The 27,344-nt window shown below is 44.6% G+C and overlaps 1 protein-coding gene across 1 annotated transcript in view; it reads left to right on the forward strand.

Annotated features, from left to right (window-relative positions):
* The window catches only part of LOC138452086 (cysteine-rich venom protein 6-like), a 270,264-nt gene that overhangs the window by 41,264 nt on the left and 201,656 nt on the right, over window positions 1–27,344 (forward strand). The window contains exon 4 of the mRNA XM_069604951.1: window positions 22,207–22,242. Coding sequence (XP_069461052.1) covers window positions 22,207–22,242 — 36 coding nt within the window. The remainder of the gene's footprint in view (window positions 1–22,206; window positions 22,243–27,344) is intronic.

Below are 27,344 nucleotides of genomic sequence, written 5' to 3' on the forward strand. Positions count from 1 at the left end.
TCACTTTGCTTCTCATGTCGAAACTGCGGCGAATTCTCCTAAAGAGCTGTTTCAGCTTGTTCTCTCGTTATCCTCCCCTTTTGTCACCAAGGCTGTGATGCTTTCACAAATACTCAGCGATTCACTCTCTAACTTTTTTAATGATTAATTCACGCTTATAAGACAGAAAATCGCTTCTACATGCACTAACCTGCCCTCCACTCTGGATCCTCTGACTTTGAACCCTCCTGTCTTTAACTGGTCTATTTTTCTTTTTTTTTCTTCAGAATCTGAGATTACGTCAGCTACCCTCAGCATGAAGTCAGCTTCTTCTGCAGATACCATTCCTCTTAACATCCTCAAGGCTGTTATTCCTTGTATTGCCCCTCCCCTCACATCGGCGATCAACATATCACAGGTGAATTGTCACATACCGGCCATACTTAAACATGCTCTCATTATTCCTCTTTTAAATAAAATCTAATCTGGACTCGTCCCCTCTTTCTAATATCCGGCCTATTTCTCTTTGTTCAATTCCTATGAAACTTCTTGAAGGCTTGGTCACTCCTCTCCTTCACTCCTTTCTAGAGGACTCGGGTGCTCTTGACCCTTTTCAGTCTGGATTCCGGTCCAGCAGGGGTACTTAATCAGTCCTGGTGTCAGCAGCTGATGATTTGGCCCAGATTGTAGATCAGGGCGGCAGTGGAGCCCTGATTCTGCTGGACCTTTCAGCCACATTGGACACTGCGGACTGTGTTATCCATAGGGATAGGCTATCCTCCGAGGGTATTTCTGCTGGGCCCTTGACTGGTTTGCATCCTTTCTTTCTGAACACTCCCAGTCTCTTTCACGTCCTCCTTTCACATTGACGGCTATGCCTCTCAATGTTGGTTTCCTGAGGGTTCAGCGCTCTCTCCTCTCCTTGTTAATCTGTATATTTTTATTCTTATTAAACATATACACTCCTTTGGATTTCAGTGTTTTTCTTACGCTGATGACACGCAAATCCGTATGCGGCTTGGGCTTTCTATGCCAGCTACTGCGGAATGCTGTTGCTCCTGCCTCTCGGCGGTCCATTCCTGGATGGGTAAAAATTGCTCCCCCTGAATGGAGAAAAAAACGAAAGTGCTTATTGTCGGTTAGATGCCCGAGTCCTCGGGGTGGTCTTCAGCTTTCTGGCCATTGGAAATTGGCCCTCTTCCCTTGCCTTCTCTTGTTGTAAAAAACTAGGTGTGAAGTTCTCGGCCTCACTATCTATGCATGAGTAGATTAGTGCTGTTTGCCAATCCATTCACTTTAAACTACTGACTCTTCCAGACTCTTCACAAGGTCTTGCCCTAGCTCCCTTCTTCTCTTCGTCCTGTGGTAGTTTCTTTTCTCACTTCTGGTTCACTCGATTACTGTAGTGCTTTGTTTCTGGTACAGCCGGCTTTTCTTTTCCAACGGTTGCAAGTGCTCTGGAACTCAGCTGCCAGATTGGCCGTTGGTGCTGCACGCCAGTCTTCAGCCTCTGGAATCCTTAACTCTTTGCATTGGCTTCTGGTGGTTAAATTAGTTAAGTTCAAGGCTTTGTGCATGATCCACCAAGATTTTTATGGGACAGGCCCTGAGTATCTGCAAGCCAAATTCAGACATTAGGTTCCACCTCGTCTCCTACGTTCCTCCATCTCCCTGCAGATTGTGGTTCCTCAATACAAATATTCCTGAATGGGGTGTTGTTCGTTCTCCGTGGCAGCAGCCCTGCTTTGGAATTCTATCCAATTGTTTCTTCATGAGACTACTGATCATCTTTCCTTCAGGCCGGCTTTAAGCCTGAGCTCAATTCTGCTCACGTCTGCTGCTTGGCGCTGCCACATGTTTAGTCCTCAGCCTTAGCGCCATGATGCCCTGTTGGTGAAGATGTGCTTTATAAATCTGGATAACATAACATAGAATAACATAATGTAACATAACATAGAAGAGTGGGAAATAGAATGGATGTGATGATTATTCAAATCCAGTGAGAAGCCAAATGAGTCTAGGGAACATAGCCTTGATATAGGCAAGTGATGAACATCACAATTGTAAAGTCCCTGTACTCCACATTATGTTGGAGATGAGACAGCATGAGGAGAAATACTCTGGAAAGAGGACTAGTAATTCCAGAGGGAAAACTAGCATAAAGGCGGATAGGCAGGGTCTTCAGAATGTTGAAAGCCGACTCGAGCAAGAGAACATTCTCAAATGTTGAGGAACCTCAGACTGGGTCTAACTGACAAGCAATTCCATTAAGGTAGCCTAAGTAGGCCCAAGAATATTTGAGTCATACCTCAAGAGATGACCAGTTCGGTACACCAGGTAAAGTAAGCACGATGGAAAGACTAAAGCAGCCAGTGGTCACACATCCTGCACTTTCCAAAAATGGTACACTATGGTTTAAAACACACTTACTCCACACTTGGATTTCTTTTTCTTTTATATTTTCCAATTTAGGTGTGTGTTTTTGATATCTTGCAGCCTAATTTGCATTGCATTTTGTGCCCTTTGTTTCCTATCTGTAACTACTAGGCCACCTGGTGAGTTTGGGCTAGAACTGTGCTGTGCAGCCCCTCCTCTTTCCATCAACTATCCCTTGCCACCCTGATGGCACTCACCATCTCTCCCATCTTCTCCCTCTGCTACTATATAACCTACACTGCCTCTCTCACAAAGTCTGGAAGACAAAAGCACAAAAAAGACATCCTGACCACTAACCCTGGCCCATCCATCGCAGACACCAATGTCAGCGCAACTTCCAGATAGGTCTTCACCGATATCCTCTTCTCTGTCCCCTCCCCGATCTATGGACTCCTCATCTCATCTCTACTCTCTCCCCTTTCACATCCTCTCCCATTAATGGTGGCGCCAAGTGGAAAGTCCTCTTCCTGGCCTTTGCATCATCCAGGTGTATCATTAATGCGGCTGTTGTTCGAGGCAGCTTAATACCTTTTCTCTCATTCTGGTTGGAATTAGGCTGCAGAGTCATTGACTCCACATGGCTGTACTCTAATTGTAGCGGAGCTGGAGCAGAGGTGAAGGTAGTCTTGGCAGGAGCCCCTTGCAGCTTGTTTCCACTCTGTTTACTGTGTTTTTTGGCAAAGGCATATTCTGCTTCAAAAGCCAGCCCGCAACGCAGAGCGTTTGCAGAGGTGGAGGCAGTCTTGGCAGTCTGGGCTAAGTCTGTGCTGCTCCTGAGAAGGGTGAAACTATGTCCTGTGATTGGACACCGACGGTGAGTTGATCAGCGGTCCCTCGCTCCTACAACTGACAATGCAGGCAGAGGCTGCAACGGAGCTGATTAGAAGAAGAATGATGACTGACCTGTAAGTAACTTCAACACCCCGGAAGGTGAGTGAATCACAGGAGGGAAATAATCCCCCCTCCCACAGGACACTCAGGAGTGCAGAACCGCTTCCTGATAAATGTACCCATTCAATGTAGAAATTTCAATTGCTTCTAGTACAGCACTTTATATGGATAAGCTGTCTACCAACGGGCGTATGAATCCAACCACCCTAACTAACATGGGCTGTACCATCGCAAGGCCATTAGAAGCTGCCGCAATCAAAGTGCCAGCTGAATCGAAGGAAGTCGGTGAAGGAAGCTCACTGGAAAAGAGCCACCCAGTGAGCCAAACAATGAGGCAGAAAGACAGCCCACAGAGATTGGCCCAACAATAATCAGCGTCTAATTCTGTAAGTGTAAGCCCAAATGGAAAGGAAACTATCAAGCCCCTTGGGCTCACTTGCTATGCCGGGGGTAGACAGCTTTGGAGATGAGTCACATGAAACAAAGCAGCAGACCTGATAAAATTGAATTATCATTGGAATCAAAGGATGCAACTACGTTGTACCGATTCAAAGCGGCGAGCACAACAAACACTGCCCGTGATACGGAATCCATTTTTGATGAACAGCTTCACTGTTCCAAATTCTTCCTCCATGTCATGGAGGGATGGTCTACAAACATGCCAGAAAACAGCGACTGGGGTCAACCTTCGAGCAAGGGGAGGGGGCACTATCCCCGGAATAACACAAAGCACGTCCACAACAACAAAACAAATATTTGGAATCCCCCAAGGCTAATGCCGACAAATCACATAATAAGTTGGCACTTCTTCTATAAAGAACCTGGTTCGTTGTGTCATGGGGAAAAAACCACACTTCTAACATCCATAGTGGAGACTCAAGACTCAGGGGGAGAGATTTCAGATCAATTGTTGTTGGAGAACTCAATGGTGGTAGAGAGGGCAGGTAACCTCTGCAAAAGGCATAAACTGATAGGAGGTAACAGTATACGTTCTCTATCACGTGAGACAACAGAAAGAAATACACAAATACAAGAGGATGCAATTCACAGAAAACTCACCCCATGGCTTAAGGTGGGCAACGTTTTCGTAAAGAATATTAGGGTCTGAGACAGTTGATGGGGTTGATATCACTCAATTGACCAGGAATAATCACCATCCAATTACGGTAGCACCTGCCCAAACGGGGAGTGACAAGAGAAGAACCAGCAACATTGACATCACACATAAAGAACTTAAATGGTGCTAAAAAAAGAGGGGGGAACAGAACAGAATAAATTGAGTAATCCTCACCCATAATAATGATTACAAAATAGTGTGCTACAATGACGATGCAGACTGGTGAAGATGATTCCACTAAAGAACATATGGAACCCCCCAAGAGAGGCCTAAGGAACTTGATTTCTTGACAATTAGAACTCTAGCTGCTACAATAGCCCCCTTCATGAAATCGTACGAGAACATAGGGGACCAATTGAAGGATTAGACCACTATATTAGCCAGGCTACATTCGAAGATGGTGTTCATAGAAGGTTTTATAACAGGCATCCAGAACAATCTTGATAACAGCACAGCTAGGGTCACTAATCTGCTTCACAGTATATTGGAGCCCATCATCAAGAACAAGATGAACAGGAGAATTTCCAGAATATCCGAAGGGTTGGGTAGTCTCCTAAAAGATGTTGGGGCTAAAAAAATCAGAGAATTGTTGTGCAACCCAAGTGTAAACAAATTAAAAACTGACAACAACGAAAAGAGCACCCTAAAACAACAGACGAAGAATGAACAGGAGATTTCAGAATTGGAGGAGAAGGAGGAGGGTGAGGGCACCGGCTTGATGGACCTGATGGACATATCCACATATATAGTGTCAGAAGCAGATTCGTGTGATGACATCACAAGACAATTGAATGGGCAATTAAACAGTGATTTGGACAACAAAGTAAGTGACGATAATTTGACAGAAGAAGGAGCCTCGGGGTAGAGGAAAAGGCCTGTGGGACCCACAGCATTACACATCTTTCAAAGTAAAAAAAAATCATCCTCAAAAGGTGACCTAGAGAAGGATGGTATTACCAGGTCTCTCCGCGTCAGGTGGCAAGAAGAAGAAAGTCAAAAAATACGAAGGAGAGAAATCAATTTGCCCAGGTAGTTGGAGAATCTGGAGGACAGCCTCAAAATTATAGTGCCAACGGAATTAAGACCCACACAGTTGAGGATGCCTAAGAAACAAGGTCAACCAAAAGATACTGAGGAAAGAACAGTCTTAGATAAAGATGATACATACAAGACCTCCCCCCTCAAGATAAGGGAAGAAAGAAGAAGAGAGGTGGAGAAGAAGGTCACGAGGGAGGTATTGACATTCAACCACTCTGAAAGAAACAATCAACTAAAGGCTACATGAGTAAATCTTCCATTTTGCAGGGATGGCCTGGTATTGGAAAGGATTCTATATCTCAATGATGGCCTAATCTTTAATAGGGCCAATGTGATCCGGCTCCTCAATCATGTGCCTAATTTAAGACTCTTAACATCGGATGATCTGGTTATCATTGAATTTCCAGAGAAAGAAAGGATTGGCAGGGTGATCCGGTACACATCCTCAGCCTTGATTAAGCAATTACTAATGGAAGAGGCTCATCACTTGAGGCCAATGGGCTTCAATTTAACTGAACAAGAACCTCCAATATTGGGGGCAGAAAACCGGGAAGGATGGTGACCAGACAAAGTAAGGTCCCTGAGATCACAAGGGGAAGAAGATGAACTGGTGGGTTGAAATGTGAATAGACCTTCAAGAATGAAAGCAACCAGGGAGACCTTGAATATCATAATACTGGAGGTCACAAATCCAACAATAAAAAGGGACGGCAATGAGGAGAATTGGAAGAGGTTGGCGGGTTTACTTGCGGGGAAAATTAACAAACCATAATGCCAAAAAAAACCCGACCAGAAGGACTTCACATTTACCAGTTGTAATACCAAGGGGTTCACCCATCTGTTTGCTAAAGGAGAGTTGCAGATTAAGTCCTTCAATGTGTTATGTCTATAAGAGATATGGCTAAGGGAGACTCCTATTTTAGAGGGTTACAGCATCTATTTGAACCCAGCTGTGAAGGGACTAAGAGGAAGACCAATGTCAGGAATTGTTGGTGGCCATAAAAAACCAAATGCAATTTACATCCATACAAGTGATCTACCCGAATCCATATATACAGCTGGTGGCTGTAAAGATACCAAAAGTGGGAAAAAGCACTCAAATTATCATGAACATATATTGTAACCCGGCAATCCAGGAAAACAACAACTTGCCAGAACAAATCGTAGAACTGATCGACCAGCAAAGGGAAAAATGGCAAGGCCCTTGGTTTATCATATCTGGAGACCTAAATTGCATTTACTTTGATAAAAATAGAGTAATCATTGAAGGTGATTTACCAGTAATGTCTCCAGCAGAAAGAGGTCAATCTTGTAGAAAGATCCTGCTCTCCAGAAACCTAGATATTTTAAATGGCAACACCCAGGAAGATTTCCCAGGAAGTGCATGTCTGTGAACATGACTAGGGTTGTGCAATCTATGGTATTTGAAGAAATGTCAACAAACGATCACACCTTGTTAAGACTGACATGTGCTCCATCAAACCACCCACAAGGGGACAGATATTGGGAGGTGATGGGAGTAGCCCTTGGCAGAAATAGGTGGAGAATTGGGCTGGACAAAATCATTGGCTTCACGAAGAAACTAAAATGTCAATATCCCAATTGAAAGACCAAGATGGAGAGCAAGTCATTGACTACTCTATCCTCTTCCAAGACTTCGAGACCAAGAATCTCAGGCTGGAGAAAAAAAGATCATGTGTCATTGTCACGTTTACAATCAAGAACTTGCCAGGAAAAAGAAATTTCTTAACTCCTGTATTCGCCTGCTCAATAAGGTCTCTAGAAGGCAGGCTAGCCATAAACTGAAACAACAACATCGCAACTGGATACGCTTGAACAAGAAGAGCCTGTTACAACGGGACACTGAAGAAATGCTGCGAAGGATCAGCACAAAGAACTCTGGAGGAAATATGCTCAACAATAAATGAGATAGACACTCCACAAGATGCTCTAACTATAAATCCCATATCAGCTGCATCCTGGTCAACTTACTTCCCTAAGTTCCTTAATATCGATGAAGCAGAGCCACTACGGATAGTATGAAAGACCATTACAGAGACTCCCTTATTGATTTAACATCCATCAAGGAGATAATCGCAAAGTCCAGTAATTCAAGAGATCCCGGTCCAGACGGGATGACTGAGATGATGAAGCTGGATACCAAGCAATTGGTCATATTCCTATATAATTTGTTTGAATGCATCGTAAAATCACATAGGGTGCCGATGACATGGAAAACAACAGTGATAATCCCCATTTTTTAGAAAGGGGAAAGGTCGGATCCTGATAATTACAGACCGATTGCACTGCTAGATGTGGCTGCTAAGGTGTTTGCATCACTGATGCTAAGGGCCCTTGTGAACTGGAGTATCACGACTGGCCATAGGGACAAATGGCAGGCAGGATTTGTGAAGGGGGTTGTGACTCCCTTGAACATCTTCATAATTAACATTCTAAAGGCTCGGGCAGAAAGGAAGGAGGAGCAGAAGGTTTTGATGGCGTTCATTGACCTAACTCAGGCCTTTGAAACCATAAAACAGACTAAACTATGGAAGAAGCTAGAGGATTGGGAATGCCCTTATGCCTTTCTGGAAACAATGAAGGACCTATATTCAGGCACTACTATAAGAATGAGGCTAGATAGATCAGGCCTCTTATCAAATCCAAAATCAACTAACAAAGGCCTAAAACAAGGGTGTCCATATGCCCCAGAACTGTTCAACCTTTTTAGATCAGACCTAAAAGAAGCATTTGCAAACATCAGATGCTTCCCGCCAGAAATTACTGGAATCCCGATTGGCAGACTGTTATACACTGATGATGTCGTATTGGTGGATCAAACAACGATAGACTTACAGCAGCAACTAGAAGCACTCCAAAAATATATAGAGGTAAATGACCTTCAAATTAATCTAAAGAAATTGAGGATTATGTCCTTTGGAGAGGTCAAAGGGGAGTGCCATACGAAAACCCATGCACGGAACCTACGAGGCGAAAAAATTCCAGAGGTAAGCTCCTTCACTTACCTGGGCATATGCCTGGACACTAGTAGAAGTGATGCACCAAGAGAGGGGTTTTGAGAAACAAAGCTAAAAACCTGCATGCTCAGAGGAGCATACTCCTCAGAAGATTATGTGAGTTCTCATTGATTCCCCTAGTATGCTTTTACCGTATTCATGTTATTCCAATTCTAACATACGGTGCAGAAACACCCTTCTCGTTTCCAGCAGAGAACTGGGCAAAACTGGAAGGAATCTTCTGGAAAAGGGTCCTCTGGCTGCCAAAGAGTACACCAATCCAAGCAGTCAGAATGGAACTCGGTTTGAAATCATTGAATGCTATAGTGATCTGGAAATCTCTCTCATTCTATCGAAAATGCATTGAAGAAAAGCCAAGGGGCGAATTTGCAGCATTATAGAAAGCTATGGAAAGAAATAATGAAAGAGCACTAATGCAGTGGCAGTCTATCTGCTAAGCGATCATAACAGAATTGGGTGAATCAGACAGAACCTTGGTTGAGAATCCCCATAAGAGTAAAAGGAAACTATATATGAAGGACTGGATAACAACCCAGGAAGACAGACAATCATATAAATGGTATGGTAAACCCCAACAGGAAGTTAGGAATTTAAATACACTCCCAAAATACTTGCAATTGTTTCCGAACAGGTACTTCAGAGGACAATGTATGCAATTCTGCCTGAATTTGTTTCCAACCAAGTCCTGAGACCAAGAAGAGTGAGCAGAAGGGACAAGGCTGAAGTCTTTAAAATCTGCAGGAAACTAGCCAACCCTCCAGCAGTCTCCTCCTCACTCCTCCCTTCCCAAGCCCTGTGCAATACATTGGCCACACATTTTACTGCAAAATCTCAGGACATCCTGAGCACACTTGCACCCCCTTGCCTCCTCTGGCCTCCCACCCTCCTTCTTCCTCTCTCTCATCCTTCTCCCCTATCACAGCTGATGAGGTCACCAGAGTTGTCTGCTCTATGAAGGTCTCCTTCAAACAGGTTTCCCCCAGCTCCTCCAGAACGATTAAGTACAATATTGGTTCTCTTGCCCCTGCACTTGCTGAACTCTGCAGCCACTCTTTTGCCAATGGATATTTCCCCTCCCCCCTCAAGCACTCCCTTGTGCGCCCCCTCCTGAAAAAACCTTCAGCAGACCCCACTTGTCCAGCCAACTAACGCCCTATTTCTATCACCCGCTTCCTCCGGAAAATCCTGGAGAAGCTGGCCTTCCCCCAACTTACTTCACACACTGAACCTGTTAGCGGTCTCCACAACCATCAATCTAGATTCTGAGCATGCAGAGGAACAGAAACCGCTCTTCTGAACATTTGTGAAGAACTGCTTGCATCTCTGGATTCTAACTCTGCAGCTGTCCTCATTTTACTCAACCTCTCCTCTGCTTTGACACAGTCCACCACTCCATCCTCATACACCGGCTCCATGATACCCTGGTATCTAGGAGCTGGCAGTGGACTGGCTGGCATATTTCCTAAGTGACTGTCTGTCTCAGGTTGTTCTGGGCACTTTCCCCTCCCCTACCTCTTTCTCCACCTGTGGTGTCCCCCAGGGCTCCAACCCTCTCCCTGGCTCTTAACACATACCTTGCTCCACTGGCACTCCTCATCTCCACATTTTCCCTTAAATTCCAGTTTGAAGCAGATGACACACAACTCTTCTTCAAACTTCCTGCTGACCATCTCACTTCTTACACCATCCCAGACTGCCTATCAGCTATCCAGTCCTGGTGCACTTCCAATGATCTCTGCTTCAATGCCAGCAGGACTGAGAACCTTCCCATTGGGACTCCTGCTCCCACTTTCTTCCCCTCACTCTGGCCAACCTCAGTGGTCTCTCTGCCTTCTCCTTCATCTGAGGTCAGAAACCTTGGAGTCATCTTCGACTCCTCTTTTCCTTACTCCATCACATTCAGGACCTTGCCAAGAATTCCCACTTTCAACTCTTCCTTATCAAAGGAATTACCCCTTTCTCACTTTCCCCCAGAGGCGTACTGTTACCAGTGTTCTGGTTCTCTCTAGGCTAGACTACTGCAATACCCTTCTCTTGAATATACCCTCTTCGTCTCTGACCCCCACATCCAATACAGAACAGGACAGCAAGACTTATCCTTGTCCTCAAGACAAGGGACTGCATCTCTCCAGCCCTGTAAACTCTCCACTGGGTCCCGGTTTCTGCAAGGATCAAATTTAAATCCCCTGTATCATCCACAAGGCTGTCTGGGGCCGGGGACCACTCTATCTGAAACCTGCTCTTACTAAATACTCTCCCATAGATCTCTAAGGTCCTTTGGTACCAACTCTCTGTGTGTCAAGCACTTCACTAAACAGAGAGCTGGTAGCTGATATCTTTCCCCAGCTTGCTCCCTCTTATGGAACAGCCTCCCCCTTTCTCTTCATCTTGAGCCGCATCATCTTCAATTCTGGAAGCTCCTCAAGGCTTTACCTTTCACCTCCTCCTTCCTTTCCTCCCTCCTCTGCTAATCCCACAGTCACTGAGATTGGTGACCTGAGCCCTCATGTGGCCTTCAGGGCCCTGGCTTCCCACACCCAATTGCCTTCAGCCTCTGACTGCCCCAGCACTTGCCTCACCACCCACTGGCCTATTGTCCACTATAGGACTGCACTTATTACTGCAGCTGACTGCTCCCAGTACTTCCTCTACTGGCACTTAAATCTTCTGCTCACTCACGAGCACGGGCACTCCTAGCACTTACTCCCAGTCGTGTTTCCCTCTCCCCTCTCTGCACTTGCACGTTCTTAATCCTCACAAGACCTGATAGGTCCATCTTTATTCTCCAGTGTATTCATCGTTTGTTTTTTAATCCCATGTTCCCTTCTTGTTGCTCTATGGGCGCTTTGAAACACAATTTACTTGTTGCATAAGCGCCTAACAAATGCGCAATAAATCAAATAAATAAAATGGTGGGCAACCTGTATACTTCCACATATTTTTGTCTGCAACCACTAGTGACTACTACTGACTCGTTGTAGTAGGAAAACAAATTCAGGCTGAGCAACAAATCAATCAGGAGTCCAGTAGGCTTCAGGCTGTCAGAACGAATCAACACACTTTTCATCACATGCTCATATATTTCCTTGTCCCTCAACCTTCTTACTATTTTGTTAGATAAAGTTTGTGTTGGCTACTCCGATGCGGGGTAGCTTAGAACATGTATACTCTCCATCTTTTTTTGAGCAGAGAAAAGTATGAGTTGGCCATTAAAAAGTAAACCAGCCTTGCCTAAATGTTCTGCAAATCCACAAGTCTACTTTGACATCCTCTAAATTTAACACTTTTCTCTGTAATTTTCAGACATTATAACCTCCCTTACTCCACATATGGCCATGGCCTACATGCTATCTGCCCCACCCGAAAGACATTGATTCTGCCTTCAAATGTCTCTATTGTTTCCAACTCTTTCCATAGGCTCAACACACACCCTCACAATTTTTCATTATAAAGCTCATGTTTTTACTCCTCCATCCTTCTTAATCCTTACAATTAAATGTCTTGCTCCCCTGAAATTAAGAACATCACCACACTCCAGCTTTTACAACTGCCCTCAAACATTTTCCTCTTCTATGTAGGGTCCCCGGACAGTACCCATCTCAATATGCCCCTCATCCTTCACAGCTCTCCTCCTGTATGTACTGTGATGACACTAACTAGTTAATCTTATACATATATTACTGAGTTGTCTGTAACAACCCCATTATGTTTCACTGTGCCTCTTCCTTCCCCTCAATCACCGGCCGGACTACAAAATGCTAGACATAGCCTCAAGTAAAGCCATAATTTGTGGCCTGCTCTGATATCACTTTTTTAGTTTTGTCTATTAGTTGATGCACCATCGATAAGCCACAATGTTTGTATTGGGTACAGCTGAGAGGACACATCCTCGGGGATCTCTTTGAACCAGCTCTATCAAACAGCAGCATCGAACTCTGGCCTGTTGTTAATTCAAAGCATGTTTTAGGTTGGGGGTATATGATGGGAACAAGGATAAAGCGGCAAGCCTCTTAGAGCCTAACGTGTCTGTGCTCAGTCCTCCTGGCCTACCAAGCAATGGCTTAAAAAGATGAGGTCGCTAATAAAGTTGGCAAGTCTCCCTGATGCCCCCACCTTATTGGGTAGAAAACGAGGGGTGTGGCCCTAGTTCTCGGCCTGTGACAGCAGCTATGCCCATCTATGGACCATCTTCTCCGGTCTTTTTATAAATTAAAGTGACCTTCACCCACTGAGAAACTGAAGATGCCAGACACACCACCAGGGCCCAATCCTGCTGCTTGTCAATCTGACTCCCCCATTTATTGTTGCATTCTGACATTTGTCTGTGGAGTTAACCCAATATCAGGGTCGTCCATAGCGCTGGCAGTGTCCCGGACCATGAAACCAACCCCACCCCTCCCCGCATCCACTGTCAATGGGGTGGAGGGGTGTCAATTATTTTTTATTTTTTTACTCCGTGCAGCAGGGACTTAATCACTGCAATAGGGTACTGAGGCTAATGCATCAGTGCCCTATTTAAATGAAAACGGCCCTGCTCCGTTGCCAGAGCAGGGAGGTAATCGCTGTTCAAAAGGCGCTGATGCAAAAGCATCAGCTCCCTATTGTTATTATATGCGCCTCGCTCCCACGCTGGAAAGTCCAGCACCAGCACAAAAGTGGGAGGCATTTTATTTCAATAGGGTGCCTGTCGTGCCTTCTCCCACCACAGGGGAGCCCTTCAAAAATGCCCATGAGCTGTCGCAGTGGGTGACTAATGGCCAATATATACGTTTCCTCTGTTACGTTTATCTTTTATATCATCTTTCCCAACGTCTCTGATGTATCTACCCCATGTATCCCATCTGTCTGGCCATCTGTGCATCTTCTGTGTATTGTGTTAATCCCTTACGTCTGTCTGTCTTTTCTGTTTATCTATCTGCCTTCTCTTTTTCATTGACCTGTTCCTGCATGTTATGCATTTACCTCTGCATATAGCTAGTCATATCTTTCTCTTTCTCTGCCTGTGTTTTCCGCCTTACCTCTCTGTTCGCCTATCTTTCTCTGACCCTGTTTCTTTATCTGTCTCAGTTGCTCCGTGCCTCACCAACCTGCCTGTCTTTGTACGTTTTCCCTTTCTGGCTGCTTAGACCTCGCTCGTTCAGTTCTCATACAGGACAGATCTGCTTATTGTGCGTGCATATCGGTCGGATAAATGGAAAACTGCCTTCACGACAGTAGAGTCGCTATGAATTATAATTTGATCTGGTATACTGTGGTCTGCAGTCAAAAGTCTTGGTGTCACCTATAATTGCTAATCGGCCAATATTGCAGCCTAATTAAACACACATCATCTAGGTCCAGACATGGCAGCACATAAGGGAGATTCGTACATATCTCATGGATGCAAACGAACTGCTCGGGATAAGATTGTTATACGGGCATGTTGAATAAAAGTCACAACTGTGGAAAGTCAGAATCAAGAGACTAACAAGCAGACATGATTTTCAAAGATTTTCTTTTCTCTTCTGTTTCAAAAAGGCCTCACTTTCCACGAACCCTGTGACACAGCCCCACTATATACAAAGGAAGGGAAAGGGGGTGCTCGTTATTTTATTCCATGCCCAGAAAGCCTATTCTAACCTATTTCTCTCCCTACTGGCCAAGGGAAAATATACAACTGGGACATCCTTTTGGGCCTGGTCAAGGAAAAGGATAGCTGCTGGCTTCTGCCCCCAGCCTGTCTCTTTACCATACGCCCTGGCCTATTTCCACAGTCCCACACGTCGTTTGTGAATGGCTGGAGTGCCGTCATGGGGTTCCAGGTGGTTCGCTCTGGTTTTCCTTGATTCTCGAGTGTCTCATAGTCCTCTTTTCAGGGAAACCTTCGCATTTCCCCTTCCTGCTGTCTGGGGTTCTATCAGTCCCTTGCACTCCAATGCTCGCTCTGGCTAATTTTCCAATCTTGCAACCAGTGCTCAACCCATGAGCGAACCCATACTCCTTGACATTCTATATTATCACCCTGTTGCTTTATACCAGGTACCCTGAAAGTGTGATGACCACAAGCTACAATATTCCACCTAGTTTGGCCAGTTCTCTGCCTGCTACGCAATCCACTCTGCTTAGTCTCTTTCCTTCCTCTTACATAAGAAATACACAAAGCAAACTAAATGCATATGCAAAGTAGTGATCACTAGATCCAACCAGTCTGTAGAACTACAGATCTACTGCAATACCAAACACTGTAGTTGGCCTCTAGAGCTCACTTCGCTTTATGATTGTGTTATATTACCACCTGCCGGAGACAGCTAGCCAAACTGTTTTCAGAGCCTTTTTATCATATCCATTTATTTGTGTCCATTCATGCAGCAACCCTTTTACATTTTCCAGACACTCATCTATGGCTTGCAAAGTCGTTTTGTCGATTCAGTCGAGTAGATTTTATGAAGGGCGAGTAGCATTTACAAGAGATGTTTGAACATTTTATTTAACATCTACTTTGTTTGCAGTAAATGTCAAGTTCAGTTTCACTGTGCATGGCTGGACTCTGGTGTCAGAAATCCGGGAACCTGGTTCCGCGTTGACCCGTCGTGAAGAATATATTTCTTCCTACCAATGTGATTCTCAGGAGTACGAAAGGACAGTCTAAGAATCCAATTGATCGGAAGATGGTGTAGAGTCGTTGGGATCGTAGAGCTGAGCGGCCCGCAACTTCCCGGTAGATGATGGTTCCAGGTTCCAGCCAACGACTGCAGAATATTATACTGATTACAATCAAATACACCCCTTTCAAGAGAACACGTAACAAAATCTCAACAGACTAACCTGCAGAAAACGGTTTAACCAGAAGTGTTTCATGCAAGAATGTCCTCTATACTGGGGTACTCTGGAGACCAGAAGAAGAGAAAAGACAATCAGTACCAGAGAATGAGTGGAAGAAATAATGGTAAGGAAAGGTAGGTTTCTTACCCTTTTTTCCCTGGAAGTGAACGTCCCTGGCAAAGTCCTTCTTCTTTCCTGTAGGAACAGTGTGATGGTATCTGCCCTCTGTTCGGTGGACCAAACAATCCAAGGTGTAAGAAGTCACTAGTCCAGCAACCACCTATTCCCGCCGGCACGAGGACGCCTAAAAGGTGCTCAGGAAGTCTCTAGTCCAGCACCAAGCCTGTACCCGCCGGCACGAGGACGCCTACAGCACCCTGGGGAAGGACAGGGAAGGGATTGGAGAGGGAAAAGGAAGGAAGGAAAGAACGAAGGTAAGAGGTCTCCCAAGCTTCGAGGTCCGATTTCGACAAAACCAAATCACTAGGCAAGAATAATCCATAAACAATCCGAGGTCAAGATACAAGAACAGGTAAGGATAATCCAAGAGCAATCCAGTAAACGTAATCCGAGATCAAACAAAACCACTAAATCTGAGCAAGAAAAAACCGCTGTCACTATTGGATCAGAAGCAGCGAGAAGTGGGCGCCAGATCATTAAGTACTTGAAGTACCGGCACCAAGATGGTCACGTGACCCAACACGTTTTCTATCACGTGGAAGATGCTGCGTCCACTGACGTAGTCTCCATGGCAACTTCCACGTGAGGCGTCGGGAACGCAGTTCCCGACGCAAATGTGTTCCGTGCGTAGAGCGTGGATACCGCAAGCCCGCCTTCTGTATGGTGGTATAACGGGACAGAAGCTTTTGGTGAGGATGAGAAACGTGAACCGCAGGGGTGATACAAGACCTGGAGCGTTTTCTGACAGTATCCTCCCCCAAAGGACCCCCATGCCCCCGAGAGGCCAAAAATTGGGAAACCAACAACGGGGCATGCACATTCTGCTCCGGTTCCCATGTCCGTTCTTCCGGACCGTAACCCTTCCAGTCCACTAAGAAATACCTGGTACCACGAGAAACCCTGGTATCAAGAATGGAATTGACCTCATACTCCTCCACCCCTTGAACCAATATCGGAGACGGAGAAGCCGGTATCCTGGTGCTGTCTACACAAGGCTTAACCATGGACACATGGAAAACCGGATGTATCTTCCAAGAGTGCGGAAGTTCTAATTTGACCACCAATGGACTCAAGACGTCCTTTATAACATAAGGACCTACAAAACGTGGCAACAAGCATCGTCGACCTGGAATGCGTAGGTTCTTAGTGGACAACCATACCCGTGTACCTGGAATGTAGACGGGTGCAGGACGGCGATTCCGATCCGCGTACTTCTTCGCCTGTTCTTGTGCTTGTTTCAGATGTTCCAGCACCCTATCACGGACCAGAGACAAATCTTTGATACAAGATTGAACTGCCGGACAATCCTCAGGTAGATTCCAATCAAGAGGAAGGGTGCGTGGGTGTTGCCCATACAAGGCATAGAATGGCGATGTTCCCGTTGATGAATGGCTGGAATTATTATACGCGAATTCCGCCAAAGGAAGAACTGCTAGCCAGGATTCCTGATGTTGAAGGATGAGACACCTGAGGTACTGCTCCATGGTAGCGTTAACCCGCTCTGTTTGACCATCCGTCTGGGGATGGAACGCTGTGGAACACCGTTCATCTACCCCCAAAGAGAACATTAGATGCCTCCAAAAACGCGACGTGAACTGGGACCCCCTGTCGGAAACCACAATCTCAGGCAACCCAAAAAACCTGAAAACATGTCGCAAGAACAACTCTGCCAGCTTAGCAGCTGATGGCAGGCCTTGGCAAGGCACAAAGAGAGACATTTTAGAAAAGCTGTCAACCACCACCCATATGGTATCAAACCCATCAATCAAAGGCAACTCCACCACAAAGTCCATGGTAATCATCGCCCAAGGTCTGGCTGGCACTGGTAATGGTTGTAATAACCCCATAGGTTTCGCTGAATGGGACTTACACTGGGCACAGATGGCGCAGGTCAAGATATATTGCGAGACGTCTCTTCGCATGGAAGGCCACCAACACCAGCGTTTGAGGAGTTCAAGAGTTTTCTGGGAACCAGGATGCGCTGCGATAGCAGCGTCATGACACAAAGAAATAGCTGTACACCGGGTATCCTGATCAGGCATATAAACTCGACCCTGGACATAAGGAAGACCATGCAGAATATCCATGTTATAGTCTGCCAGTTCTGTGGGCTCTTTATCAACCCAGTTCTGGAGCGTTGACTTCAAAGTGGGTTGTAGAACACAACTACAGACCACTTGTGTAGGTAATAACAAAGACCCATCCTGTGGACGTGAACCATCATTACCCAGGCTTCTGGATAGCGCGTCCGCCTTGGAATTCAAGACACCTGGGCGGTAAGTCAAACTAAAGTTGTACATGGAAAAGAATTCATGCCAACGGGCATGTCTCGCAGTGGTGCACGTCAGGGACTGCAACGCCAACAGGTTTCTGTGGTCAGTAAAAACCTGGACCGGTAATTCCGTCCCAAGGAGATGATGACGCCAGATCATAAATGCGTCTCTTACGGCCAACAATTCCCGTTCAGTAACGGTGTAGTTACGTTCATAGGGCGTTAATTTGCGCGAATGGTAGGCGACTGGATGCAACTCCTTGGTATCAGCGCAGGTTTGGGACAAGACAGCCCCTCCCGCGACATCCGAAGCATCAGCTTCGACAACGAATGGACGTTTGACATTTGGGTGTAGCAACACCGGGGCTGTAGTGAACGCGGCTTTTAAAGACTCAAACGCTATTTGGGCGTTATCGTTCCATAAATAAGGTTTCTTGTTACTGGTCAATTCGGTGAGGGGTGCAGCAATCGAAGAGAATTGTCTAATGAACCGCCTGTAAAAGTTCGAAAACCCCAGAAATGATTGTAACTCCTTCCTTGAAGTTGGTACAGGCCAGTTTAAGACAGCTTTCACCTTATTGCTACTCATCTGCACTCCTTTATTGGTGATGTCATATCCAAGGAACTCGACCTCACTCGCATGGAATACACATTTTTCCAGTTTGACAAAAAGACGATGCTCCCGCAAGCGTTGTAAGACTTGTGAAACATGACGTACATGATCTTCCATGGATGGAGAATAGATGAGTATATCATCTAAATAGACAATAACGAATCTGTCGATCATGTCGCGTAGAACGTCGTTGATGAAATTCTGGAATGTGGCCGGGGCATTGCAAAGCCCGAATGGCATCACCAAATACTCGAATAGGCCATATCGTGTCTTAAAGGCTGTTTTCCACTCATCCCCTCGACGTATCCGGACCAAATTGTACGCACCCCTTAGATCTAATTTGGTGAAGAATTCTGAAGACCCTAACTGATCCAGCAAGACAGAAATCAACGGGATCGGGTATTGATTACGGATAGTACCTGCATTGAGTTCCCGATAATCAATACAAGGTCTTAAGTCCCCCTCCTTCTTGGGTACAAAAAAGAGCGGTGAAGCAAATGGAGAGTGAGAAGGCCGAATAAAACCTAACTCGAGGGCTTTATCCAAATATTCTTTAAGGACGACTTCTTCCTTTTGTGTAAGGGAATAGATACGTCCCGAAGGTGTCTTGGCATCCGGTTTGAGAACAATGGGGCAATCATAGGGCCGATGAGGCGGCAGGATCTCTGCTTTCCCCTTGTCAAAGACGTCCTTATAACTTGTGTATACGACAGGTAATACGGTGTTAACAACAGCTCCGATTGTAACCACAGAGTTCAACAACGCCCGACTAGGAGCTTCAGGTACTTCATACATGGACTCTAGGGAACTGCAGGATCGAGGGCGTTGCTGAGCACTGAAAGCGATAACCCCGGTCTCCCAGTTAACGACCGGGTTATGAAGCTTGAGCCACGGTAAACCCAGGATGAGTTTGTATTGCGGTGCCATAATGACGTCAAATGTGATGATTTCCGAATGCTCGGCGCCAATAGTTAACAACAACGGAATGGTATGTTCAGTAACAAGCCCCGAAAGTAGGGTTGAACCGTCAACCGCATTGACTACCTCCGGAACACTTTTTGACAACAAGGGAATACCCCATTTCCGAACGTATTGGGCATCAATGTAGTTACCGGTTGCCCCTGAGTCAAGAACAGCTGCAGAACTCCAAGGAGTGACCTGATCGTAACTCAACATGACGTCAATGTAAAAAGGCGTGGACAACGAGGAACCCTGCAGGGAAGAGCTCGGCGTAGGGGTTCCTTCTACGACCGGGCCTTGGCGTTTCCCGACTTGCGGGGTCTCTTTGGACATGCACTAAGCAGATGAGTAGAGGAACCACAATAAAAGCACAGATTGTTCCGTCTACGATGTTCTCGTTCTTCTGTCGTTAGCGGGCCCCTAACTGCCCCAATTTGCATAGGCTCGTCACCGCCAGAAACAGGGATTGGGGATATAGTGGTATTGACCGTAATCATTCTCTTCTCCCCCTTTCTTTCGGTACGTCGGGCATCAATCTGGAGTACTAGATCCAAGAAATCAGAAAAGGACGTAGGAACCACCGGAACCGTAGCTATGGTATCCTTTAACGTATCCGACAGTCCTTTATAGAACAGAGCGGCTTTCTTATCTTCCGGCCAACCAGTTTCAGCCACCAACTGATTGAACTTAGCCAAATACGATAATAAAGGAGTGTCCCCCTGACGGAGATTCAGCAATTCCAGATCCGTGGCCTGAGTCTTGTAGCGAGTATCAAACACCCTCGTCATAGCACTGATCAATGCATCGCAGTCGAACAACAGCGGACTGCCTTGTTCCAACAAAGGATTCGCCCAAACCGCGGCCATACCTCCAAGGTTAGATAAGACAAAGGCTGCTTTAGTAGTCGCATCAGGAAACGAGGTAGGCCGACACAAGAAATGCAGTCTGCATTGGTTAATGAATGTCCGAAAGGATTTTGGATCCCCAGTAAACCTTTCTGGGGGAGCAAGCGGGAACTGAGCGGCCATGTACACATGCGTAGAATCAGGTCTGACCGAAGGCCCTGCCTGACCTGAAGCGGAAGCGGAGGCCAAAGATGGTATTCCTGTAACCACTTCCCTGATACCGGCTTGCATTTCATCAATGCGCCGGTGGGTGTCAGCCTGGGTGGCCGTCATATCGGCACGTAGGTCGGCCACTAACTGAACCAAAACGGCCAACGGGTCATTCGCGGCATCCATAATAAGGCTTCTGATTCTGTCAGAAATCCGGGAACCTGGTTCCGCGTTGACCCGTCGTGAAGAATATATTTCTTCCTACCAATGTGATTCTCAGGAGTACGAAAGGACAGTCTAAGAATCCAATTGATCGGAAGATGGTGTAGAGTCGTTGGGATCGTAGAGCTGAGCGGCCCGCAACTTCCCGGTAGATGATGGTTCCAGGTTCCAGCCAACGACTGCAGAATATTATACTGATTACAATCAAATACACCCCTTTCAAGAGAACACGTAACAAAATCTCAACAGACTAACCTGCAGAAAACGGTTTAACCAGAAGTGTTTCATGCAAGAATGTCCTCTATACTGGGGTACTCTGGAGACCAGAAGAAGAGAAAAGACAATCAGTACCAGAGAATGAGTGGAAGAAATAATGGTAAGGAAAGGTAGGTTTCTTACCCTTTTTTCCCTGGAAGTGAACGTCCCTGGCAAAGTCCTTCTTCTTTCCTGTAGGAACAGTGTGATGGTATCTGCCCTCTGTTCGGTGGACCAAACAATCCAAGGTGTAAGAAGTCACTAGTCCAGCAACCACCTATTCCCGCCGGCACGAGGACGCCTAAAAGGTGCTCAGGAAGTCTCTAGTCCAGCACCAAGCCTGTACCCGCCGGCACGAGGACGCCTACAGCACCCTGGGGAAGGACAGGGAAGGGATTGGAGAGGGAAAAGGAAGGAAGGAAAGAACGAAGGTAAGAGGTCTCCCAAGCTTCGAGGTCCGATTTCGACAAAACCAAATCACTAGGCAAGAATAATCCATAAACAATCCGAGGTCAAGATACAAGAACAGGTAAGGATAATCCAAGAGCAATCCAGTAAACGTAATCCGAGATCAAACAAAACCACTAAATCTGAGCAAGAAAAAACCGCTGTCACTATTGGATCAGAAGCAGCGAGAAGTGGGCGCCAGATCATTAAGTACTTGAAGTACCGGCACCAAGATGGTCACGTGACCCAACACGTTTTCTATCACGTGGAAGATGCTGCGTCCACTGACGTAGTCTCCATGGCAACTTCCACGTGAGGCGTCGGGAACGCAGTTCCCGACGCAAATGTGTTCCGTGCGTAGAGCGTGGATACCGCAAGCCCGCCTTCTGTATGGTGGTATAACGGGACAGAAGCTTTTGGTGAGGATGAGAAACGTGAACCGCAGGGGTGATACAAGACCTGGAGCGTTTTCTGACATCTGGATGGCAGCAGTGAGCCAAACATAGTGGGTTTGTAGTGACATGCACCATTCTACAGAAATCAGATTATACATTTGTTGTCCTCAGTTGCTATGGGTCGAGTGCATTTCTCTTAGGTAGAATAGGTAAACTAAGTTACCCGTCCTGCAGGTCTAGCCTAAGATAAAAGAATTTGCAAGCCTGAATCTTCTCACAATGTCTTCTTTCAGCGGTAAACAAAACTGCTGTATTGTTGCTCATTTCGTGTCTTAGGTACAAATAATATCCTGTGACATTAACAATATTAGTACAAAATTGCTAATCAAATGGGTCTGTTTGCTAATCAAAAACATTTTAATTAGCAAACTCTGCTAATCAATTTTTGAAAACAAATTTTTGCCTTGATGAGTGCTGTTAACCGATCCATGTATTTTATATTTTCAGTTTTCTCGCTGGTAGTTGGAAATGAATCCACATACAGTAAGTACTAACACGTTGATGTTGCAGGTAATTTATTTCTCACTACATTTAGTTTAGTGGGAAGTGTCCAAACGTTGCTTTGCATGATTTTACAAATAAAATTTGACTTCAGATCATCTGCCGTAAGTGGGGACAGCAGTGTTAAGTATTCTACTACTTCGGGTGTGAGATCCCTGCACATCCGTAGGTAATGTGTCAGAGACCACGATTTTACATGATTTGTATGTAATCCTCTCTTTGATATCAGGTATCCTGGTGCATTTACAAAAGAAAGGGTGTTGCCCACATTGCAGGCACACTCCATTCTGCTGATATGCTCTTTCATGGAAAGGTTTCTTGCAGTATCCTTACTCCACTAGGATCATGACATTGCATATGGACTTAATAAAACTTAGTAGTCACTACATCTAAGGCTCACACTGCATGTGTGCTCTACGTCCCGTTTTCCTTGCAGGTTGACCACTCTAACAGTAGGTATGTCATTAGGGGCTCTTGTAATTTTATATTTTCTTCTGTTGAAAGCTTCTCTATTCAAGAGTCTTTGGGCCTCATTACAGCGTGTGTGGTATGAAAATCGCTGGAGGTAAGTGTCAATCACTGTCTGTTCCAGTAGAACTGTCATTGCAGAAGATGAAAATCTCTTCCAGCAGTAAAACTCACACCGTTGGGTTTCTAATGGCAGTAAACATCACTGGGTGTAGTTACTGCAGGTGGTAAAAACACAGCTGGAAACATGATATTACCAACACAAATCGCCAATATGAAAGAAAATGCAGCCAAATATTTTGTGTATTTACCACAAAAAGTCATACCAGCTTCTGGACTTGAAAGGCTAGCATCTATACATGGTGGTTGCTGTATGGCGAAGGTGCCTTATGTGAACAATACACACACACGTGGTTATGGACTACTAGTTTGAGCCTTAGGGGTAACATGCCAGCCCCAGAAATTGAGTAACTAGTTATATTTTTACCACCAGCAACAATTCCTGCTGTTGGTATTTACTTATGATGGAAATAGTGCACCGGCTGGAATGAAGAGTGTGCCACGGGCAGTTTCTTTAGCCTACTTGTGGGAATTGTCCCTGGTGGTAGTTACTCCCAGTGGAAATATCCCACCAGCAGTGGTAATGTGTAATAATGCCAGCAGTGTTGGCTAGTAGTACTGTAACTTTAGCAGAGTGGTAATTTTCCACTGCCAGTATTTTGTATGTAACTTGGCCCTCTGTATGCAGACATGGGGCTGAAGACTTAAAGTTCACCCAAACAGAGGTGGTGCGAAGTATCAATCAGAATAGCATGCGACATGAAACCATCCTAAAGATGGCACCCACAACCATATGGCGTAAAGGCAAACATACTGTGCTGCAGACTCCATCTTGAAGTGGTATACCCATATTGATGCTGTGACTCCTTTGCGCATGAAAACACGTACACATTAAGAAACGGCCTGACAGATAATAATCTGCAATCTAGTCCAACTTCAACACACAATTCCATGGTCAATGTTTATTTCATGTTTTCATTTATTTAATTGCTTATGGTTTGCAATGACAAAGAATTATTACTACAGTACAAGAGGATAAAACAAGAAAAACAGAACAATTAAAATAGAGATAAAGACAAAGATAAACATATAACAGAAGTATACAATTCTGACACGTCTTTCCCCATCTAATCACTTTCTCATTTTAAAACCAATTCCCAAAATTTTAAAATGTATATATTCAAAGAAATGTCATTGCGATTTCAAATTCTAGACCAGAGCAAATTTGTATTGAAAAATAATTCATCCTACAGAAACCTAACAAATAATGAATGATGTGACACAGTAAGAACATTACAGATAATCACAAGGTGAAAAAGTGACTCAACATCCTCGCACAAAACCTACAGCACCGCTAATTCCTCAGGATTTTCTCCCTTGCACCTGTTACCTCTCCACAGGGAAGTACATTCAATTTCAAACTCATCATATCATGCCTATGCTTTCTTGAAGGATGCTTTTGTAACTAAAAAGGCAGGACATTAAAAGATTTGACTTAATTTTTTAAGATGGTTTAATAGATTAATTATATGTTGTATCCAGTCGAGTTCAAATATTGATTTTATGAAACAATTTGGAAAGGCAATGAGATCCTCTACCACAATATTGTAAGTGCCCAGCAATTCCATGGTTGACTAGTTCCAATCAGTCAGTACCTTACAGGACTTCTGAACCAATTCAGATCATAGAGCAGAAAATACACAATTTTCAGGAGGCAGTAGAAGGGATCTAAATAATTGAAATCTTTTCCAACCTGCACAGGTCCAGAGCGAAATTAAACCCACATCATGCCTTAACACTGCTATTGAGGTCCCTTGTGGTAAAATTAAAATCCTTTTCCTGAGAAGCAATTCAAACCTCTCCCAAGGATTTGGCAGCAGACCCGTTTTCACACCATATAGCAGCTGAGGAAAAGTCTTTTGGTGATAGAGCTTAACCATGGGAATTGAATTATCAAAGACCATTAACATTTAGCCTCATTTTCTTTTTCATGTTATCTAAATAAGAAAGATTTGTTCTAGCAAAAATAATGGGTGTCAAATATTTAAAAGTTTGGACCACTTCCAAACATGAGTGATATAAAAACCAATTACATTTCAACCTCCTTACTTTAATAATGTTTATCATTAAGATCTTTGATATGTTCACATTTAAAAGAACGTCCAAAGATAAAGAAATAGACATTAGTAGCGGCCAATGCTCTTTGTATTCCTATGGAGGTCAGGCCAAACAAAACAAAATAAATCATCTGCATAGGCCAAACAATCAATTTGTAGGTTACCCATTTTTGGTGGATTATTTAATATTTTACAAAAATATTGGCAAGTTCATTAATATATATGTATATATTAAATAAAAAAGCTGCTGAAACGCAGCCTTGGTATAAGTTATGATACGTTTTAATCCACCTATATGAGTTACCATTTTGGTCTAAGCGAACCTTAACTTTAGTTTTTGAGTGAAAAACCATCAGCATAATGATAATACCACAGGGACATCCTAATTTGCTTAATTTTCCCAAAGTAGGGCCCTGTTCATGTAGTCAAATGTCTCAGTGGTATCTAGGAAGGCACAGTAAACAACTCTTCTGTTCCGGTTTTGCTGCAATTTTGAGCTGCACTCATACCTGGTCTGAAACCTGATCGAAATGTATCTAGGTAACCTATCGAGGATGCCCAGTGCTGCAATTCCCTTAAGATGAACGCCCCAAAAATGTTACAAGATGCATCCAAAGAGATATTGGACTGTAATTTCTAGGGAGTAATCTATCACCATTCTACATAACAACAATCAAGGCTTTTTTTCCACGATGCAGGCAACATGCTTTCCTTCAAGATATTCTGAAAAAGGCACCACAGAATTGCTGCGCATAAGTTAACATTTGATTTTAACATTCTATTTGCTAACCCATCTGAGCCTGGGGCGTTGGATGCTTTACTTTTTTTAATAAGCATTTGAACGGCCTCTAGGTCCACAGTCATATAATCGGACAAACATACATCCAAACTCGTCCCCCTTCCACATGCCCTGGCCCACGCTATAGATCAGAGTAGTGGGCCACCCAAAGTTCTGCTTGTATGGGCTGGAATTGGAGGGAACATTGAAGTGCAGGTTCCCTAACCAACCTCCAAAAACCATGTGCCTCTTTTTCAATAATCGAACCAACCATGGCCTCGGCATCTGCAATATACAGACCAATGCAGTGGTCCTTTATCCAGTTTTTATAGTTTTGGTTTAGAGCCTTAGCCCCAAATTATAGCAACTGGTAGCCTTATTAAGATGTATTAAGGCTCTTTTCAGGGAACACTTTCTCTCAGATAATATTTTATCATATCATATTTATCATATTTATGTGTATAGACCTGCTTCCCCATGCTCAATGTTCATAGCTTAAGAAAGGCAAGGAATTGTTTAACCCATCTCTACACCACACTCCCCCTTGAACCCTCATATCTCCTTGCCTCCCTATTCTCCTTACAAGAAACCACACATCACACAGACTCAGATGTTTATATGGGTGGGCAAACAGGGCACATATCCCAGACCCACCACCTTTGGGGGGCGCACCACCTGCTGCCCAAATTGGGGGATAGGAGGGTGGGATTGGCACTGCTTCGGGGCTGGGATGGGGTGTTGGCACTTCATGGTGTGTGGCCAATTCACAAGGCCAGAAAACATTTTTCACTCTTTATTTCTTTTATTTAAATCATCATTTAGACACTGAACAAAACATATGCTTTGTGTGTACATGCCTACAGACACATTTGACCCACAAAAAACAAGCACTGGCAATTCCAACAGTTTGGTCCTATTTGTAGGCCTGGGAAAGGCACTTGCAAGGCACTACATATTGATATTAACTGGCTATTGATGGTAGCAGGTGCAAAATGGTGCGAGTACCTGGGCACCTAATGGAAATTACTGCAAATGCCTAATTCGTATACACAAGAAAAAACTGTTGGCTTTGACAATGCTTTTTGTTGACAGGCCTTCAACGAAGGACACACATAGTGCTTATAAATCAAGTGGCTGAAGGCAGAACTGGCTATGACCTTTTTATCAAACCAGTAGTGGGCTTATTACTAAAATAAATTCATTAAATCTCAGAAGACTGATTTGAGAAAACACTGAAAGGTGCTTTCAGTGCAACGTTTGATGATAAGGCTTGATTCAAGTGAGCTAAAAGAGTTCCCCTAAAGAGGTGTTTTGGGTGGGGCAGGAACTGGGTTTGGAATGGACATAGGGGCTAGCATGAGGTTGGGCAGTAAGATGGTGGTCAAAAAAACAAAGAACACCTACAAGCCCTCCTCATATGCCATTTCTCCCTATCCGACTCTGATGCAATAGTCTAAGCTTATTGGTAGTGCTAAAGTGCCACCTAATAGCCCACACTAAAACACAGTAATGATGATTGACATGGAGGTGCTCATGTTGTCTGATGGGTCCACCCATCCTTGCAGTGAGCCAATCATTTGTCACTGTTCTCTCTGCCTTCCCTGATTGCTGGCTGTGGCTGTGTGTACAAAAGCGAGTCGGCACAACTTCTGTGGGTGTCA

The sequence above is a fragment of the Ambystoma mexicanum genome, chromosome 1p (assembly GCF_040938575.1).
Source record: "Ambystoma mexicanum isolate Mex_15411 chromosome 1p, UKY_AmexF1_1, whole genome shotgun sequence".
Lineage (NCBI taxonomy): Eukaryota > Metazoa > Chordata > Amphibia > Caudata > Ambystomatidae > Ambystoma > Ambystoma mexicanum.